Source organism: Myzus persicae, unplaced genomic scaffold, assembly GCF_001856785.1.
Source record: "Myzus persicae strain clone G006 unplaced genomic scaffold, MPER_G0061.0, whole genome shotgun sequence".
Taxonomy (NCBI): Eukaryota; Metazoa; Arthropoda; class Insecta; order Hemiptera; family Aphididae; genus Myzus; species Myzus persicae.
The window spans coordinates 22,983-45,565 of record NW_019103960.1 but is presented as its reverse complement, the minus strand read 5'-3'; the positions used below and the strand labels follow the sequence as shown (position 1 = coordinate 45,565).

The following is a 22,583-nucleotide window of genomic DNA, read 5'->3' as shown; positions in this document are numbered from 1 at the left end:
ATTTGTTTTAGTGGTGATTTTTTAAATTTTTTTAAGAAATTTATTTTTTTTGTATGTATTAAGTTTTCTACGTTGTACTATAAACTTGTAGAAATACTTAAATAATTATTTATGCTCTATATATATATACCTAGTATTATATATTTTTTAAAAATAAATGACGTAGGTATAAAATGATATATTTACTTAGGTATATTAACTAATAGGTAAGACAATGCCCTTTAAATATAATATGATGCAGTGATACATAGAGTAGATGATACATTTAACCATTTGTTGACTTTGTTTTGTGTAATTCTATGACATTATTTTTCATTATTAAGTTCGTTAATTTTGAATCAATAGTTTATATATAGAAAAAAAGTTGATAGGTATTTTAAAGACACTTGTAAATTGAAATTTTTTGTTAAGCTTTTCAGTTATTTTCACATCAGGCAATTATTTTTACCCTGGCCCCTAAGCCTTGAAAATCTTAAGGACGGCTCTGCTGGTGCTCTTATTTGGGTAAACATACGTGCTGAGTAAAATAGTAGGTACATAAATATAAATAAGTAATAAGTAATATTAAATAAGCTATACGTGCTGATAATACATGTTATATGCATAATTTATTATTGACATACTAGTTATACAGTTATAGGCATTGTCATTGATGTATTGTTTATAGATAGGCACCTACTCTTTTATAATTTAGGGTTATTTGGACATGTTTTCCCCACACTTTGATAGGACGTGTAATTTGTATTGTCAATTTGGACATAATATTGGTTAAGTAATATTCAACTGTAAACGTCTTTCTATACATAGGTAGGTATACCTAAGTATAACATTATATTATAATTAATGATAAATGATTATTGTATTATTTATATTATTATATATTATTATTTGTACAGGTATTTATAGTTTTTAAACTCGCGTACTGCGTAGATATGGTTACTGTATGGTGTAGGTACCTATATTATATTGATTCATAAATGTTTAGTACCCAAGTGGCCAGGTTCAATACAAAATGTAATTAAACTTACATAAAATGCAATATCTTTAGTAATATTATAACGATATTTTATAAACCTACCTAGAATAATTATAAAATACCGATGACATTTAAACCATAAAGCCTTGCGTACTTGAGTACTTCAATATATTCCCAGTTCCCACCACCTGTAACTCATCATATCAACTTTTAAAACAATTGAAAAAATTATAACTGTTATTATCACAATAAGACATAAGTATTAATTGCTCAGGTAAATATATCATTATATTTATAAAACAATTTTGGTAGACAACTAATTTTGTTGTAAATAAAAATGCTCAATCTACTATATTCTTTAATTGTCCAACTATATGTATCTACTATACAGCCCACAGAGTACAGGGGCATATCAATAACTACACAATTTACTAAATTTAATAATAGGTGTATAAGTGTATTAGTAATATAGTAGTACCTACACTATAGTATCTAATAAGTTTAGACTTTTAAAGTATTAAGATGACAACAAAAGACAAGGCTTAATAAATTAAATAATAAACCTATATACAATATAATATACCTAGATGTTAGTCGATGTGTTATTTTTTATTCAAGTACACATGATAAATTTGATTTAATTCTGACGGGTTTTATTATCAATATATATTAGATTAAACCGATTAAGCTCAATTGACCATTATAATTTTAAACTGCGTAAGAAGAGGTCCCGTTTGCTATCAAAACAACAACTATTATGAGGAACCTTGTATTAAATTTTGAAAGTTTTTACCTAGCGAATAATTATTCATCGACAATAATTTAAAATAAAACTTTATTAAAAAAACGAAAAATTGTCAGACTATAAATAGCTAATTAATGGTCAAAATGTTTTAACATGTTATAATGATATGTATAGAAAATGATCATGATAGTACTTGGTGAAATTTTAAAGTATCTAAGATTCTTAGCTTTTGTTTTTTTTCAAAATTGGTTTTGAGTAAATATACCAATTTTTTCTCCTTTTTTTTTTGTTTTTCTCACTTTTGAAAACTACTGGGAATTTTCAATCTTAACCCCTTGAATGAACCAGCTAGATTTACTTTCCTATCAGAAAAATTGCTGAATTCGAAAATTGGAACTTGTTTACTACCCCAAAAATTGATGCTATAGCAGTTTATAATTATTAAAGATACATATGCACAATTTTTGTTAATAAGCATTTAGAGTTCACATGTAGCCATGTAGGTGAAATGTTGTTATGTTTATGTAGGTAGGTACCATAAATATTTACATTACATTTTATATGAATTTTGAAATATAATAAATTTAATATTTAATAAACTGCTATGTTAAAATAATAATTATTTTTGGAGCCCCCCCCTGACAAAATCTTGGTTGCCGCGCTATTACCGGTACAATATAATGAGGCCGGTATATATTTTAGAGTTAGTCCAATCCGGGTTTTAATGGTAGGTATTAAAAAAAAAGTCCCGGAAAAAGACCCGAAATGGCGAAATCACCTATAGACACCAATACACAGTTGTTTCAAAACTCCCATCCCGTATCCCCACGTGTGACTTACATTTTACTTTATCTTGAATATTATATTGCAATTACGTAAATATAATTATCTAATAAAAAACAATGTTTAGTGTACTTACCTATTATTATTACATGAAATTAAAAAAATATATTTGTGATATTTCATGTTTACTAATATTAAAATAAATGTGGTACTCGTATTTAAGTACAAAAATATAATTACATTAAACTCATTATAAGTACCTAAGGCAATACATTGTGATAAAATGAATAATTAGAGGATAATCATTGAATGTTTAGTGTTAGTTAATAAGAGACTTTTTTCCTTAAATTCGTTTTCAATAGGTACTGAGGCTATTCAAAATGTATTCTCCGCCCAACAAACAAATATCATTTACCCTTTACTCCAAGGACTATACTATATCCTTCTTTAACCATACAATATTTTGTTTAGTACATAATTTATATTTTTCAAGTTAACATTTTAATCATTTTAATTGTATTTTTTCTCAAAAAAATTATCCGCTAAATAATTTACAGTAAAAAAATTCCCATCTGAAAAACAAAAGTTTGTTACGCCACAGGACACTCTTTAAATGGTACCTACAAAAAATCTCAAGAATATGAAAATATGGTCTTTGAGTATAATTAAAGATTCCAGAAATCAGATTTTGAAAAACTTCATTATTAAAGAAAAGAAAGGGGTGAGCATACTTATTGGATCATCCTGTACATTTTTTAATAAGTTTAATGTGTTGAACACTCAATAATACAATTACCAACAACAGAACAATACGTAGGTACTCAGGTATTTATATAAAGCAGTGTAGATTATTTATAAATAGATAATTTAATATCTGAGCGAATTCGGGTAGGTGGGTATAAACAATTTAAGTATTTTAAACGTTTACCTATCTATATTACATTATTAACAGATATTATTTAAAAGTATTATTTGTTATTCCTAGCCAATTAGATAGATACCTAAGTATTTCGTATTTTTTGTACGTGCTATTTTTCCACATTTGGATACTAAATACGTAGTTAAGCAATAAGTAATAACGTATTTCATTGTTTGTCAAACGATTTTTTGAAAATAAATGTTCTAAACCCATACGGGAGTACTTTAATAGTTATTGGCCCAATCGATAACAAATTATGTTTTAACGCTAACAACTTAACCGCACGTCTTTTAGATTGAGTAGTGTTCATTTTAACCTGCGAGATAACTGAATTGCGTAGGTAGGTACATAATTATTGTAGTAATACATTATAAATAGGTAGTAGGTAGTAACTACATAATATTACATTAAATTTAAAAACATCGGTGTTTACTTAAGAGTTCAGATTAATAAAACGTGAAATGTTATCGAATATAGGCCATAAAAACAGTTATCATAATTTCCAATTTTAGTATACTTTTCTTTTCTTGATCCAGACACCTGCATACGTTAGTTGTAGGCCATAAATGCACTGTGCCTTATATTGTCCAGTATCTCTTGATACAGACCTAAGTAGAAACAAAATATTTATTCAAAATTGAATTAATTTTCTTAATGCCTATAATAATTTGATAGTCTATGCTGAAGACAGGTACTAAAGGCGGGATTTGATTATTGGTCCTCGGGTACTTACTCGACAGGCCACTTAATATGAACCACTGTAATAAAATCATTATTCACTACACATATATAAGTTTCAATGCTGACCTATTTTGCTTAAGGGATAAGGTCAGGTTGACAATTTTAATAAAAAAAATGATCCTGACTGCAGTTTAATTACGGTGTAGGTTATGGGTCAATTTTTGAAAATGATGTGATTTTAAAGAAATGTCTCTTTTACACTTTTTGTACATTCAATCATACCATAACTGTTTTTTTAAATATGTTATTATTTTTTTAGCTACACAAATAATGGTTTTTCCTAATTTACCATTTTGAATTTTTATAACTAAAAGAAAATAATTACCTACATATTTATAAAACACTTTTGGTAAGAACCAATGTACAAGAAGCGTGATATTTCTTTAAATGACAGCACCATTTTCAAAACCATTGATCCATAACTTACTCTGTAATTAGACTGCGGTCGGGACCATTTTTAGATTCAAATTGTTGGCTTAACTCTTCCTCCTTAAATATTTGGTAAAAAAAATTGGAAATGTAATTTATTTTGTACCTACCAACAATAGTAACAACAGAAATATTGATTTCTTTTCTTATGAATTATGATATACATTTGAACAATTAATAATTAGAAATTTAGTTTGATATAAATATAATCTATTAAAGAATTCTTAAAAAAGATAACTATTTAGAGACTTGATTGAAACTAAGAATGTAGACCATTAAATAAAATTAAGTAAATGTTAGAAATTAACAAAAATAGTGTTGATCAGTTACAGTTTTTAAGGGATCATATCATCACACAGTTTCAATGAAACAATAAGAAAAATTATATTCTTCAATAAACATTTATCATATTACACAGAACAGTCGACAAGAGAATACAGGTATTTTAAATCATATTTGTTACATATATATTTTAAATTTAAACAACAAGTATAACATAGTTAACAAATTACTATCCTTAATATTACAACACTGTTTTAATTTCGCTTAATTCTAAAATAAATACATAATTTTTTTTCCACCTTGAACATTAATATATAAGATCTATCAAGATACTTAAAAAAGGAACTCACTAGTTATACCAACTCAAGTTTGCTTTAAATACATCTATTAGAAACCTTCAGTAAAATATATTTTAATTAGGTAAACAAATTATTAGTAACTAATGGGTAGTTATGTACCAAATGTCTTATAATTTAGATTTGTCCTACTAAAGTAAGCAAAAACAAAAAAGGGATCCAATAGTCATAGACATTATACTCATAGACCAGCTCTGCCGATATTACTAACATTAGGCGTCTTGAGCCAAGATAGAGGGCCCGATTAAATGGCTGATGCTGTAGTTAAATATATATTTTCAAATTTTTACTATAGTTTAATAGTTTAGAATACCATCAGTGCCCTCTATCATGGATTCAATTTGAATTCATAGGGCTGGTCTATGAGTATGAGGTCTGCGTCAATAGATCAACATACACAGATATTAAGATAATCTAATAAAGCATTCAATAACATACAATATAATAGTGCTCTCGAACATAATATTATATTTAATTAAACCAACATTTCATAAACACTTAATTCATTCACTCAGCCTTATAATAATTAAAATAATATAGTATGAATATTTATGTATACCTATTTGTATATTATTTTTTTTTTTGTTTTTTTAATATTTTTATACAAAAATATATTTTATCTTTATAACACATAACATAAACTTTTCACCCAAAACAGTAAGTGATACATATATAAACTACTCACAAAATATTATTTTTGTATATAGAATAAATTACTAAATAAAATTATAACAACTAATAATAAATAGCAATAAAAAGGTAATCTAAAAAAAAAACTCACAATCGTCTTATTAACATAGTATAACATTTGACATACCAATTTTCTTTAGGATTCTAAGAAATAAGGTTAATGACAATTAAATAAATTAGGTAGGTAACTTAAATGTTGTATCAACAAAAGTGCAATTTGTTTTTGGTTAAAAATACAATAAAACAACCTGATAACATATTAAGTTTCTCAGTGTGGTAAAAAGGTAGTATAATGGGGGTTTCACGTGAAATAACATCAATAACAAAGTTTACTTTATGGTTTTATAATAAAAAGAAAAACAACAAAATTAATAATAATATAACATAGTCCCATAAAGTTTACTAAAAAAAAAAAATATTAAAAGGAAAAAATTGGACGGTTGCATAATTTGCCATCATAAACAACAATATCAAAAACATATTTTGGAAATTTTTTATCTGACCAAGCCTATTAAATAATTTTGAATTTTTTTATTTCTAAAAGCAACCAAAAACATGAAGTTAAAAAAATTATATTTCTATGCTTTGAGTATTTAATTAGCATCACATGTGTTATTGTCATAATACGCACATGTGGTTTGACAATTTTATAATTTATGGTTTTGAAATAGGTAATTAAAACAATAATTACAGATAAGTACAATTCCCAAAAATGAATAATGTTTTTAAAAGGGCATATTTTCACTATCACATTATTTAAATACATCACAAAAGATAGACAAGATAAAAATTATAAATGTTCACAAACTGTCCAGAGTGGACTGTACATAATTAAAAATATAATAATACGTATAACATATATTCAAAAATCATATTACAATTGTATAGATCTGAAAATATAAATATTTGAGCTGAAATAAGTTGTTTAAACATTTTTATATAAATTTAAATAACAGTGCACAAGAATAATAATTTATACAGTTCAAAATAGAAAGGATTTCAAATAACTTTAATTGAGATGTTCGAGTAATATTTTAGTTAGTTAACAATGCAAACCTGTGAATTAGTAATTTGGATAATATTTCCTAAATACTTAAAAACAATTTTAGGAATAGTGGCAAACAATATTTATAAAATAAAATTCTTATATAGTATAACTTTTAATTATTTTAAACATGAAAGATAAAATTTAAATATATGTACCAATGGATTCAATGATTAAATCTATTTGAATCCGACCAAACAAAATTTATGAATTATTGTGAGAAATTAGTATTTAACATTTTTAGTTATTAAAAATGTATTATTCATTTTAAAGATAAATATATTTTAGTAGATTGGTATTTTAGTATAATAAAGTTGATTTAAAAGCTTTGATATTAGTTTATTGTCTGCCAACTGGTATTTTCTAAATTATTTAACAAGAAATTCTATGTACAGAATAATTATACATATGTAACATATGCAATAAACTTGTAGTACCTATATAAATATACTTAATGCATTATAATATTTTATTTACTAGACTAGAAATTATCAATTTGAGTAGCTAAAGTCTGTGTATTAATAGGAGAAGGATTAGGGAACATGTTAATGGGCTGATCTGCAAAAGACATAGTTGGTTCTTTGTTGATAACATCCTTATATTCATCAATAGATTCGTTGACTTCAGTAGCTACTTCTTCATCATCGCCTAAAATTTTTAGAGCTACAACTAGATCTTGTAGGATTTCAGTTTCACGTAGCTCAATTAATTGATAACGGTGGTTAAATACTGACAGATGAGCAAACACACAATTTAAATGTGTATGCAAATTTAGAAGTACTAACTCGCGAAAGTGACTATGATAAAGATGTGCTATTACGTGAAATAACAATCTTAAAATTTTTTTTACCACTATCTCCAAGCCGACTGGAAATTCATTAGCTGAAACAATAAACATAATTATGCATTATAAATCTAAATAATATATTATTAAATAATTGTTAAAAGTATATTATGTACCATATTTAGTTGGAAATATGGTCTCATCATTAATAGTTTTTTGAACAAACGTCATAACATAGTCAATGTATAATGGAGCAGCAACTCGAGATTTTTTACCTTTTTCATCAAACCACAAATAGGTTCTAATAAAACAAAATTTTAAAATGCAATAAATTAAACAGTAATAACTTATAATAAAGTATAATTTTAGCTGAAAAGCATTACATGTAATTTTTTTTGTTATAATCAATAGTATTTTTGTTTAAATAATCTACTTAATTATTATATCAAAAAAGATTATTAATATCAGTAATAGAATTACAAATTATTTTTTAATTTATAGTTCATGAAATACCTATAACTTGGTCCAACCATATCAGGACATCCCGAAATAGTACAGAATTCTGACACAGTTCCATAAATCAAGTTGGTGTTGTCAAAAATTGAAATTGCTAGGATGAATAAAAATAGTAATACAAATAAGAAACATGAGTTGGCAAAAAAATATAACTACTTACTATGAGAAGCGAGCCACTCATTAAAATCTATTCCATTTGGCATTTCAACTAAAATCCTAAGATCAATATCAGGTAACTTTTTTTCTAATACAGCTTCTTCCAAATACAATTTGTTATCATCATTACATAATGATTCCTTGTCTTTGGCTTTTCGACCTTTCCTATAAACAAATAAATATATATTTTAATAGAAATTAAATCTATCTATTTACACTAATTTATAATGAAAATTAACAGTACACAAATTTTTAAATATTTGTTAGAATCTATTGTTATTTTTGTCTATCTGGCACTATTTTAATGTGTACCTAAATTTTGTATTTAGTCAACATTAACTAGACCAAATATTCCTAGACTTTTCATTATAAGACTTATTTTGGAAAATGTAACATACTTATAACTTTTTTTTGTTTCATTGAAGAACTTTTAGTCTATAAGCGTCATGGTGACACGTCTCAGGTATACTTGTAAATGTATAATAAATGTTTATCAACGATAAAATTAAATTCAAACAACTATGTACAATATAGTTACACAGAAAATACTGTATTATATTAAATATTATTTGAATAAAATATACATTTTTTATTTTCATATTTATGCATAAAATATATCATTTCTTTTTTTATGACTTGTTTGACCTCTGAGATACAATGCTTCAATACAAATAATTTGATATCAAAATGGCTATTTTGGAAAAAAGTAACTTGGTTTTTCTCAGGACTTTTCCTATTAAATATTTGATATTATATAAAATATATAGAAATATTTAAAATTTTAATGCAACACACAGTTTTAGAACCTCTAGACACATTGTCAAAATTATAATAAACTATTTATTTTTTTACTTATTGAAATAAATAAAAATGTGTTAATGGGTGTAAACTTTAAATCCGGCATAACAAGTTTCTTGGTTCATAAGTCATAATAGATACTTAATAAAAAGCCTGGACAATTAACTTAAATTTTATTATCAATAAGTAAATTTGTATAAGCACCAAAATTGTCAACTATTTGTCTAGGTAATTGTTGGGACCTTATTTCTACGACGGAACATTAAATGGAAGACGGTATTTAGAATTTCTAATTAATGAGCTACCGATCATACTAGACGACATTCCTCTTGCAACAAGAAACAATTTGATTTTGCAACAAGATGGAGCCCCAGCACATAATGTAATCGTCGTGAAGAATTATTTAAATGAACATTTTGAAAATCGTTGGATAGGAACTAATGGTATAATAAAATGGCCACCTCGATCCCCAGATCTTACACCACTTGATTACTTTTTGTTGGGACATCTAAAAACTGTCGTCTATGCGAACCCACCTACTAATCTTATTGATTTGAAACAAAAAATAATTGTGGTATGTAACCAACTTACTGAAAGGCAAATTTCATCTGCAACAAATAAAGAATTTCTACGGAGGACAGAAGCATGTTTAAATTATAATGGAGAGCAGTTTGAACAATTTATAAGATGATGAATAAATGTAATTTTGAACTAAAAAAAATAAAATTTATTAACATTGTTTTTTTTTTTTTAAAATCGCCTAAGAAGATGAACTTAAAAAAATTAGTTGCTATAGGGGAAGAGGATCCTCCCAAAAGTAGGTACTAAAAATATCACTAGAAGATATCATGATGTGCTAAATTTTATTTTATTTTATTTACCATAAAATTGATGAATAATTCAAAAATGTCAAAAAAATAATATCAATCAATGAAATATCCATAACTTGGCTATTTTTTAGCATAGGAAGTTGGTTTAACCATTAAAATTCATAAAAAAAATAAGAGTAAAAATAGTTAGTCAAAAAATAGTGGGGTTGCCAATTAAAAAAAAAAGTTGTTATGCGCATGCGCGAAATGAAGTAACATAAAAATTGTTTAATTACTTTAATAAGTTATAACAAACTTTATTAAGCACCACAAACAAACAGAATTCAAAAATATTTAATATTTGTAAAGTTATAGAGTGTTTCCAACAACCGATTACACACTGTATATATCAGATATTTTTAAAAACTAAATTTAATGAATATTATACCAATTTAGTTATTGAAACAATCTAGACAAGGCTGATATAAAGGGATAGAAGCTATTAAATATAAATATAATAAAACATTTATAAAAAGGTAAATACATAATTGTATCTAACAGTACCAACTACCAACAATACTTTGTATGTTTTTTATATTTTATAGATTTTTTATTCATCTATGTTTTATCTAGTCCACTATTCTTATGATTTATAGATTCACAAATAAACATAGATAATATAATATTTAGTAGTAAGTATACATTATTGTATTGTTTAATATTATATGGCAGTAAATTATACATTATTTTATATTGATGTAACTCCTGTAGTACTTTCAGGCACCCCCCTCTCTGACATTGAATCCTAAGCAAGATACAATTGGCCTTATAAATGCTGTTGAAAAAATTCTAAATTTAAATATAACTACTGAAATAACTGCCATTTTGGAAAAGTTTGAGAAAATTTCATCAGACACTTTGATTGCTGAAATCAAACTTCTCAAGAACTCAGTAGACAACAATATTCCTAAAGGAACTACTGAGAGGTCTGTGTTTTTTTGGCTGGATTGATTAAAAGACTCCAATAGATATAATACTTTTAGTTGTTTTTTTAAAAATACTACTAATGTAGCATTGTAAGCGTTACTAGTTGTTCATGTAAATAGGTATTTTCAAAATTAAATTTTGTAAAAAGTAAATTATGAAGTACCATGTCTCAAGACCGTTTGGAATCATTAATTTTACTTTTCGCGGAACAAGAAATAGCCTCCAATGTTGAAATAGCTTTAACTATTAATGAGTTAAATAATTTAAGTAATAGACACATGTTATTACAAATTTATAACTGTTGTATTAGAATGTTAAAAGAAAAAATGTAAGTAATGTTTATTTGCATATTATTATTTATTAAAATATGTATTACCTACATGCCTTCTTAAGAGAAGGCCTAAATTAAGAAAAGGGCTCAAAAATATAGTAGGCACCCCGAAATTCAGGTCTGCACACACCTATGTATATTTTAGGCAAATTACTAGCTCCAAACCAAAAAACCACTAATTAAACTATAAAATTGATGATTTTTTAAACTTTAATAGGTAAAATTATTCACACCAACAACATCTAGACAATTAGAGGAACTAAAAAATGAATAGTCAATCACACCGATATGCATGGAATGAATTTGAGTTCCAACTAGATGTTGTTTGTATGACCAATGGAAGCCACATAGAACATAGGTACATAGGTACCATCAAATAAATTAAACATATTATTATTTTATTTAATGTATCATATAATACTGTAAACCTAAAAACTCAAAAAAATAAACAAGCAATTGAAATAGGATGAATTATTTTAAATAACCTTGTATTATAGACAGTTATCTATAGCATTATCAAAATAAATATCATGAAAATAATATAATAATAATATCATTATCATACTCAAAATAAATATATTGAGTTAGTTTTATATTCTTAACACTACAAATTATAATAGCTCATAAATTAATTAACCAAGTTATTTTAGTTGTATAAACCAGTATTTATACTATAGTTAACAACACTATAAGTACCTTCATTACTATTGACTTCTAAATAGGTCCACTACAGTAAAATATTTAACATCAAGTATTAAAACAATTGTATTATACATGTATATGTTACAGTGTATTTATTATTCCAAGTTTGGCAATATGAATCTCGATTACAGACAAATCATGTTTTGTGCAATATTTTTTATAAGATTTATTATTTGTATCTTATAATTATATAATATTAATGGAAAGAACCAAAAAAATAATTAATAATTAATCAAATAGAATACAGTTTTTATCTATTTATTATATTCTGAATATTTTAAACCAATGATAATTCATTTTATTATAGGTATTATGGATATTTAAACACAATATAGTAATGATAATAATTATTTACCTAGTATTGTTAGCACAATGCCAAACAAAATAAATAAATAAGTTAATATTATATTTTATATTAAGATTATTAATACTTATTTATTTTTTCACGATCCACTAGAATGGCATTTAGAATTCCAAAGTCTGTCTGCTTTTCTACTTTTTTATCAACCCGATATGGCCATATGGATATATAATAATTCTTAAATTGTAGGATAATAAAAATAATATAAAGTTTATACAGTGTGTTTCAAAAAGGACAGGCTGCAATTCTAAGAGTCATTCTAGTAAATCAAGTACAAATACTAAGTAATAATACAGTATAAATAGGTAATTATTTATTTCTTTTGCATGGCATTGTGCCATCAATATTAGGTATATAATGATTATTATTATTGTTTTAAAATCTTTAATATAATAAACTTAATTCTAAGTTTTAAAATATTAAAATTATAACAATTAGGTTATAAATAAAATCATAATTAATAATATATTAATTCATTTTTTTTTTTTGTTATCAAAATTATATTATAATTATAACCTAGTAATAATACATTAAAAAAAAAAATATTGCACAAAAAATAACTTTTTATTTACAGTTTACATTTTGAGAACAAGAACTTTGTACACATTCCCCGTAACATATATTACTATTCATTCTTTCATTTAAATATTTACTAGTAACAGAAATTAAACTATCTTAATCATTTTCTAAATAATGAAATGTCAAAGTATATAATCTATAATTACCCATTCATAATCATTATAAAACAGCCTAATTGTATTGACAGTTATTAAAAAATACTGATAGTTGTTTTTATAGCAATGTACATACAAATAATGTTCACCTTTTTAAGTATTAGGTTAGGTTAGGTTTTTTAAGTAAATTTTAATTTTTTAAATAAAAACATTTACACAAAACTCAAATCTTAATAAAAAAATAAATCAATACTTTACTACTTACTTACTTATGAAGGCCTTGTAATTTTACTTTCAGAATAATTTATTCTTATAATATTAAGAGGAAGGAACACCTATGTGTGTTGTCTGTCTTACAAATGTACAACACAATAAAAACTATTACTGGGACATACTTCTTCTGTATTTACAGTAGAATCACCCAAAATTCCACAATACAAAGGGAAAAACGTTATCTGTATCATAGCATTTTTATTATCTGGATAACATAAATACAATAAAAGTTATTAATTTGAGGACATTAGTTTTTTTTTCATGTTTGATTGTGAAACATTATTGGTTAGTGCTATCAAAAAAATTTTAAACTCTATGACACAGTTTAAGTTCTGTCCTATGCTTTGTGAAAATTTGGTAATTCTCACTGAAACTTCACTTTTTATATTATTCATGTACCAACCTTAAAAAATCACTCAAATTAATGAAAATACCAAAAAAGATAAGTATAAAAATAGAATTGTATATTTATTTGTGCTCAAACATATGAGTGAACATAACAAGTCAGCCACATTTCTAGTTTCATTTAATACCAATGAAAATATTACTTCATGAGCAGTAATGCATGATTTCATTGGTTTTCTAAGTTACTACCATAGCAGTAGTGACCTATTACATAAAAATTGAAACTACTACTACAGCAGTAATTGTCTGTGAACAATAATAAAAATAAACAATTTAACTATTATCAAATTTTAAAGATAAGACAATTTTCTAGGGCCACACAGGGATTTTTACTATTTTAATGTTATAGCAAGTTATGGGCATTTTAAATAAAATAAAATACTAGCTTATCCCGTGCAATTTGTTGCCCGTTGAAAATGCCTAATATATAATGAGGCTTATTTTAATATTATTATCATACCTCAAGCTAGGCAAATAATCTATATGAATAATATTTTTTATTTTTATTTTTTTTTTTACTTTGACTGTGGATACGCTGATGAGCAGTTATAAGTGCAACTCAACCATCTTAGCAAGCAATTTGTAAAAATTGTATTAGTTATTTTTTACCGATAACTAATGTAACATAATTGATAATAAATACTAATAATAGATACTTAGATAAAATTCATTGTTTTTTTTTTATTAAACTAAATAATTATAATAATTGTTTATTATTCCACGTCGATACTAACCTGTGGTTGTCGAGTTTGATTGTTATTTATTTTCAGCCAGTGACTATTTCTTACTAAAAAAGGTATAGGTATACAATTTATCGGTTTATTATAATTAATATATAATAATTATTTATTAACTTTATCAGACTAAATTTATTCCTAAAACCTTCTCTGTGATGTCCTGTTTAATTTAAAAAAAAAACTGCACGACGATTGAATAAGTAGTTTTGGAGTTTATCCCGAACAAAAAACCGACTTCATTTTATATAGTAGTATAGATATAGATTTATAATTTTAAAATGTAGGTAATTCACTTTAAAATTAAAATAAAACAAGTAGACCCAGGGGCCCTAGATAAAAGTCATACATTTACATTTTTCTAATAGGTTAATTTACTCTAATATCAAAATTAACAGAATTAAATGAGGGTACATGAGTACATGAGAGGGTATTTTAGATTATATTTTTAAATTTTTAATAAGGATAATAGGTGTTACTATTACTATATTTTATATAAATATTTTTTTTTTTAAATTTAATTATATAGTTCTTTTCTAAAATTCTTAAATCACTTGTTCTTATTGTAAACGATTAATTTACAGATTGTACAATGTCTCAATATTAAAAATAAAAATATTATATAATTACAGGCCACAACTAATTATTACAATGCATCTACTATTATTATGAATAACACTAAATCCTCAGAATTTATATGAAATACTGCCAGTTGAGTTGTCAGTTTAAAGCAAATGGATTTAATATTGAAATTTGGTGCAAATAACCGTGGGGCTATAAAGTTTATTTCAATTACATAAATTATCAATAATTATGGTGTGATCCATCATCAAAATATGACAAAAGTAAAAACTGTCAACAATGACCATGAATCTTCTTTTTAAATAATTGATCAACTATTTATTTAGAAACAGTTAAACTGTTTTTAATTTTTAACAGTGACATATTGAAACATCGATATTATTCAATATATTTTTTAGCTATTAACAGGAATAAATATAGTTATTATTTGAATGAATAGCTCACTGCTAGCTAAGGTATACCAGGGAAAGTCCAGATTTCCTGCCAGCATAGACTGTCTCTGCCTGTATGTACTTTTTAGATGTTAATGATTTAATTTAATTCAAGTATTAATACACACTTAGTTTTTTTCTAAAAGTGATCAAAGTAACAGGTAATTTCCTATTAAATATTTATTTAATAGTACTTTAACTCATGTTCCAATATAGTCATACAAGAGTTCATCTTAAATTTGAGTATTTTAAACATGTATGCTCTTGACCATCAAAAAAATAATCTATTCTTTATGGATGTTGTAACAGCTTTCATTGACATAACTTTTAGCCAATTGATTTTTCTTGAGCTTAGAGTGTTTAGAAAATTAAAAATTGCCTCTAAAAAAAGTATCATTAGGTACAAACTTAAAATTAAACTTCTAAAAAGAATTTACACAAAATATACTATGAAGTAAAAAAACCATTGAATAAGAACATTTTAAAAATGACTGATAAAATGGACAGTAATACACTATTTGGTCATAGATGCCAAAGGTTCATATATTATTTTATTCTAATTGTAAAGAGGAAAACACGGATTACGTTTTTATTCAGTTTCTATCGGTTCACAGTCAGAGTTGTAAATATTTTCCTTAGCAATGCCACCTCCCCTGCTGCGTAAAGCTTTAAATTTAAAACAAAAGGATTTTCATATGTGAGCAAATTAATGATCCATCACGAGTTGGAAATGCCTAAATCGAAGTTCAAAAAACAAACATCAATAGAATCACTTTTTAAAAAATAATTAATTAAATTTATACAAATATAATAGTATTTAAATATAATACATTTATAATGTGCCATTGTATGTATGTAATATAAAATTAATAATTGTAATTGTAATAAATAATTAAAATTAAATTCATAATGTAGAATGTATGTGTATAATACATACATGTATAATATTAATAAATATTATACCTAATGTGTACATATTATAAAATATAAAACAATATAAATGTACTAAAAAATTTTAATTTTTAAAACATTGAAACCTGTCTACAACGGACACCTGTCTATAACGGACAATTATTTTGGTCCAGTGACTGTCCGTTATATACAGGTCTCACTGTACTAGCAAGAACAGTAGCATTACGAGTTTTGCAAGTAGCAACATTTCGGAGGGATGTAGCCTGCCTTGATGACAAAATACAAAATCTTTACATTTTACCTTACTACCCCGTAGTATAGTATGTACGAGTTGTATGAGTAATCGAGTAATCAAAAAGAGCCTCTATGTTGTTACTCTTTCCATAGTACACTCATTGCTTGTCTAGTAGTTTGAAGTCTATGGTAAAAACCAATGTAGGTACTAATATAGAAAATATTCTTACTTTGAACTAAGTTTAATAACTTCCTAAGTAGTATAATTAATATTCCATGTTACATAAATAGTTCTAAAATACAACATACTAGGTAGGTATGACTAGGCATGAGGTCAGCTTATCTAAGAATCAGTCATGCAATATTGCCTTGAATTATATCTAACAAACTCAACAATGAATATATTATAGAAGTTTAAATTAACAGGAAACTGTAGTCAAGCGATTGATAATACAAAATCTAGTGAACACTTGCATTGCAACAAAAACAAATATATAATATTTTAGATAACATCAATTTTGTTATACAATTTAAATATTTTATATAGATCAGAATAATTTATTAAATCATTAGATATCATGTTTTTATGGTATGGTATTTTAGTAGATTATCAGATCTAATATAGTGATATAAGAAAAATGTTTAACTTTATAAAATAAACAAATTTAATAATAGTTTAATATTCAGTAGTAGCAAAATAAAAAATATTTTAAACTTAACAATATAATCAGGTGTACCTTACTATCATTAATATTTACATTTTTAGCTAAACATAAACATCTAATTATTCATACTTACTTTTCAACCCATTACAGTATCAACGGTCATATTAAATAATGATTATTTAGTTTTACATTTTATTGTGTTATTTTCATACAAACTAATGAAAAGCTAAATCTGCTTAGATCTGCTAAATGCTAAATCCAAATATTTTATTAAATATAACACCAACGCCTATAATCTATACCATTCACTAGATACATAATCATCATAGTAGGCAAGTAGTAATATTGAGCAATATTTTGACCAATCTGTTATTCGGATTACAATTACATAATCCAAATTTCGGATCCAGTTTTTTCTCTCTTGACTTAGAATATCATCCTAAATTGACAAGAGGTAAAATAGAAGGTTTCTACATCCAGTCGTTTTAAGAAAAAAGTTTTCTAGAAACTTATTACTGAATATGTAAAATTGAAAATGTTTAATTGAAGAAATGTACATAATAAATGCAAGTATGCACATTATAAATATTATATTAATATATAATATATATTATTTAAATACATTTATGTATATATACATATATGTTGTAAACATAATATAAGAAAATAATAGGAAAATACTACTTTTCAGTATATTATTAAAATAAAATAAATAATAAAATATCTACTAATCGTTTTAGGTATTAAACAGATTCTAATGTTTGTTTTAATCTAGATAGGTAATCTAAATATGGATTAATCTGGATTCAATGTTCAGCACTAGACTAGGTACACACAAACCAAACGATAATGCAACAGATTTATAATAACAGAAGTGCCACAACGAATTTGCACGCTACGGTACCACCTAATGGGTTTGAGCCCGCACAAGTAGCCACAGAGGTATACATTTTATGAACGACTGACTGACTGACTTACCCCATAAACCAGTCCACGGTGTCGCGGAGATACTCAGGTAACTTGTCCAGTTTGTCGGATTTTCTACGCGTCCACCATTCGAATATTAACAGGCGGAATGCCGCGCTAACACCACCGCGGTGTTGTCGATCGGAAGTCCAGGGACGGTCGTCAGGTGTCCATGTCCGACGTTGAACAACGGACACGGGCACAAGTCGTGGAAGTTTTGGTGCGGCGTATTATTATAGTGACGACGACGACAGCGGCTGCGGCGGCGGCGGCAGCAGCGACGACGACAGCAGCGGCAGTGGCGGCGGCGGCGATCGTATGGTAGACGACCAAATGCACATCGCAATCAATTCAATCGTTGCTGAAACGACGACGGAATAAACCGACATTGATGATCGAAAATAAAAATAGACACAGACATTCGATCGTTGAGTATAGCGATATTATACTGTAATTATTGCAGCTGTTGTTTTTTTACTGTTGTTGTTGTCGCGATCGTAAGTTTTGACTCGGAAAAAAAAATAAGCTGGAGGGAACGACGTAAAAAAATCCTTATCATTATGTTGTTCTTGTGATAAGCATTGAGCGCACACCTTCGTACTACGACTGTTACCACACCATGGACTACGGCCTCGGGCCTGTGGCTATTTAGTATTGGTCACAGCTGCAGGCTAAGTACATGCGTGCGATGTTGCTGATGATTGTAAAGTTGATAATAATAATAATTATTATTATTAATAATTTGAAGTATGCACTACGCTGTCTTGTCATGTGACGTGCGGTGATAATAGTATTATGCAGCACTCGTACTGTGTACACAGTACATGGTTATGCCGCGGCCGTGTAAATAATAATTATGAACTGAGTTAATAATAATACTTATTTTATCTTTAGAAGTATAAATATACATTGTGACACTCGGTGACACTTGTTTGTTTTTTGTTTTGCGTCTTTGCGAAGCAGGTGTAACTGATGGTGTGCCATGTCAGCGGTGCTGAGGGAATGGGAGAAGAGGCACGCCCACGCTGGATAATATGCCAGCCGAGCCGAGCCGATTGAAATTACGAAATGTCGATAATACTAGTTACCTAAACCTAATAATATTCGGGCCGTAAAATGTAGTCGTATGATGCATTTGCGTAAGGTTAAACTTGGTAAAATTCATTGAGTTCGATCAAAATATATTTTATATTACTATTTACTAGTTATTAACTAATGGCTAATATTCATTATATAGTAGATACTAAATAGTAAATTACCTATACAAAGTATCCACCCAGTTTTAGATAGGTAACATATATTTGCATATTTGAGGGATTGGGCATATTATTTTCTCCAATTTCTGATATAGATATTTTTCAAATTTTAACAATTCATACCACCGAGATTGACATAAAATTAAATAACTTATTTGTTATTTTCTTGTAAAAGTTATAAGTATTTTATAATTTATATTATATTATATAGTAAATAGGTAATGGTTATTTTATCACAACAAAAATGTCATAATTATTCATTGCCAAATATTTTTAAAAGTTATTTAAAAATATAGGTAGATAGGTAGTATTGCACATTTTCACGACAATTGCCTATGGTTTTTCCAATATCCACGTATTTCTATATACAGTCAAAACTCTTTATAACGAAACTCTTTACAACGAAAAACTCTATATAACGTAAACATTACATAATAATGGTTGGTTTGCTATATAGGTAACCCATTAGACAATTCATTCTCTATAACGTATTGTCACTCTCAATAACGAAACAATATTTTATGTTTCATAATACAATTTACGTGTTATCGTATCTATTACATATATAAACTATAAAAATAATCGGCAATAATGCCGAATAAAAAAGTCCAAACTAAGATGACAGACTATTTTAAATAAGGTATAAATATGTATAGTATAAAAATTAAATTATATTTAATAAGTATGTATAATAATAATAATAATTTAATATAATACGTAAATATATATAAAATAATGTAAAAATAATGATGTGTTTGATATATAATATTACATAGGTACATACCTTTATACATAAATAATTAAAATTTTGTTTTTTTTAAACCCTCTCTATTACGAAAACTCTCTATAACGAAAGAAATCTCTTGGTCCCTTCAGATTCGTTATAAAGAGTTTTGACTGTACTTATGATCTTACCAGTTTGCAGTGTACAAGTTCTCGTCATTCTTGTTCAGTTTTTTAGTGCATTCAATTAACAGTTCTGATAATAACGAAATAGGTAATACCTAGGTGACTAGATAAATACCTAAGTTTTTATCTACAGTTGGCAAATATATAGTAATATAATATAGGTAATAGGTATGTAGTACTATGGTACCTATTATATTGTTTTCTACTGCGTATCGCATTGTATAGTCGCTAGGTAATGACTAGTTAGTAGGTACCTAAAGGCTACAAATGTCAAATACAGATGTCACTAATGGTGCACGTGCCACGTTCGTTATTATAATATATTGTGGGTTTATTTACAATGTTTTTACGCACATGATCCCATCTTCACGTTGTGACGTCGTCGGTTATCGTTTCAACGACTTGAATAATGATATAATGGGTCATAGAATAGACACACAGTTGTTGCGTAATGGCGGTGACTATCGAGAATGAGTCGAAAAATAAAGAATACTATACTATATATGTATCTACTATACATCTTTTCCCAATGCTCCGTAGAAAAAAATATACCCTAATTGCATTTGAAATGTGTAAACACTCACATTTATTCGGGCGTGTTCGGACTAGACATCCGTGCAACTGTGCCGAGTCCGGACAGAAAAAAGGAGAGACAAGCAGGCCGCCGGACACAATACTGTCGTCACTCGTCATGCATACTACATGTAAAATAATATGTAATACATTTAAAATTATACCTAATCCCCGTATACTATATAACAGTGCCGTACCCAGGATTTGTTTTCGGGGGGGGCTTAAACATACTTAACTTTATAGGAAAATAGGAAATAATTTAAAACATATAATATATACACATAGTTTTTAATGTATTATGCATTCATTATTAAATTGTCACAATTTAAAATCTAAACGCCTTTCCTTTTTAGACGCAAACATATTTAAAATAGCATCTGTGTCAATTTGTATGTCTCTGTGGATATTCATAAGAGCTAATCCGTTTAATCTTGCCTCACCGGTAGAGTTTCTTAAATAGGTCTTGATTCTTTTTAAAGAAGAAAAACTTCTTTCAACCGATGCCGTTGATACAGGCCAAATAGCAAGAAGTTTTAATAAAATATTTATATGTGGGAATAAATCTTCGGGGCATTTTGATAATGTGTCTAATGCATTTTTTGGTAAATTATTTTCTTCATTAGACCATTTTTGCTTCCAAAATTCAAATTCATTTTTTAATAAGTCCATGTGAATGTTTTGGTTATTAGATCTTAAATCTTCTTCATAAAAATCAATAGCTGGCTGTATATCACTAAATGATAAATTACCAATTTTGCTTGGTAATAAAGAAGATAAAGAAATAAAAATATTAGAGTTCATTTTAAAACGTTCATTAAATGATGCTAAAATATCATCTAAATATGGATAATATAATGATTGTCTGTAGTAAGAGACATGGTCATTATTGAGTATGGCATAATTTTCTCGATGTTTTTGAGTCCCGACTACTCTTGGTATGGTTGGTGATGTACCAACTTCTTTTGCGATTTCACAAGCACGATGAAATATAGAAAAAAAAGTTTCTTCCGTCCGTAAATCTTGTAATTTTTGAATTGTCAATTCTACAGATTCTATTGCAATGGATAAATCAATATTTTCTGTTTGAAGATATTTTGAAATAAAATAAGTTATTCCAAGGACCTTTTCCAAAATACAGATAGTTATAATAAAATTAAAATTACACATAGATTTATGTAATGGAAAAACTGCTTTATCATGTTCTATTGACATAAGTTCTTCCAATGCACTAATTATTTCAATAAAACCTTCAACCAAAATTAAAATTGACTCGTGTCGTTCTACCCATCTAGTCTCGCAAAATAATATACTAAAAGGTCGTCAACATTATTACTATGACATGAACGATAATATGATATTGTTCTGTGATATGAACCCATTACGCATAACGCATTACTAAAAAAATATTTTTCCTGAGATTTCGGGGGGGGGGGCTTAAGCCCAAAAGCCCACCCCCTGGATACGGCACTGCTATATAATATATATTATGATATTTTTTGATATGTACCCTGATAAGTAATATATACTTTCCCGCTGAAAGTGATAGGTACATTTCCCCA

The 22,583-nt window shown here is 26.7% G+C and overlaps 2 protein-coding genes across 2 annotated transcripts; both read right to left on the bottom strand.

Annotated features, from left to right (window-relative positions):
* Positions 1 to 6,872: 6,872 nt before the first annotated feature.
* On the bottom strand, positions 6,873 to 18,516 carry LOC111036949 (MOB kinase activator-like 2; the record flags this gene model as incomplete). The annotated part of the gene is made up of 5 exons (XM_022319271.1): positions 6,873 to 7,848; positions 7,927 to 8,051; positions 8,264 to 8,360; positions 8,427 to 8,587; positions 18,299 to 18,516. Coding segments are annotated over 5 exons (1,002 nt in total), but the record flags the coding sequence as incomplete, so codon positions are not given.
* A 1,863-nt stretch (positions 18,517 to 20,379) lies between these two features.
* LOC111036951 (52 kDa repressor of the inhibitor of the protein kinase-like) lies at positions 20,380 to 22,583 on the bottom strand. Its single transcript, XM_022319273.1, has one exon. The coding sequence runs from the start codon at positions 22,234 to 22,236 to the stop codon at positions 21,343 to 21,345; it is 894 nt and encodes a 297-aa protein (XP_022174965.1). The 5' UTR covers positions 22,237 to 22,583; the 3' UTR covers positions 20,380 to 21,342.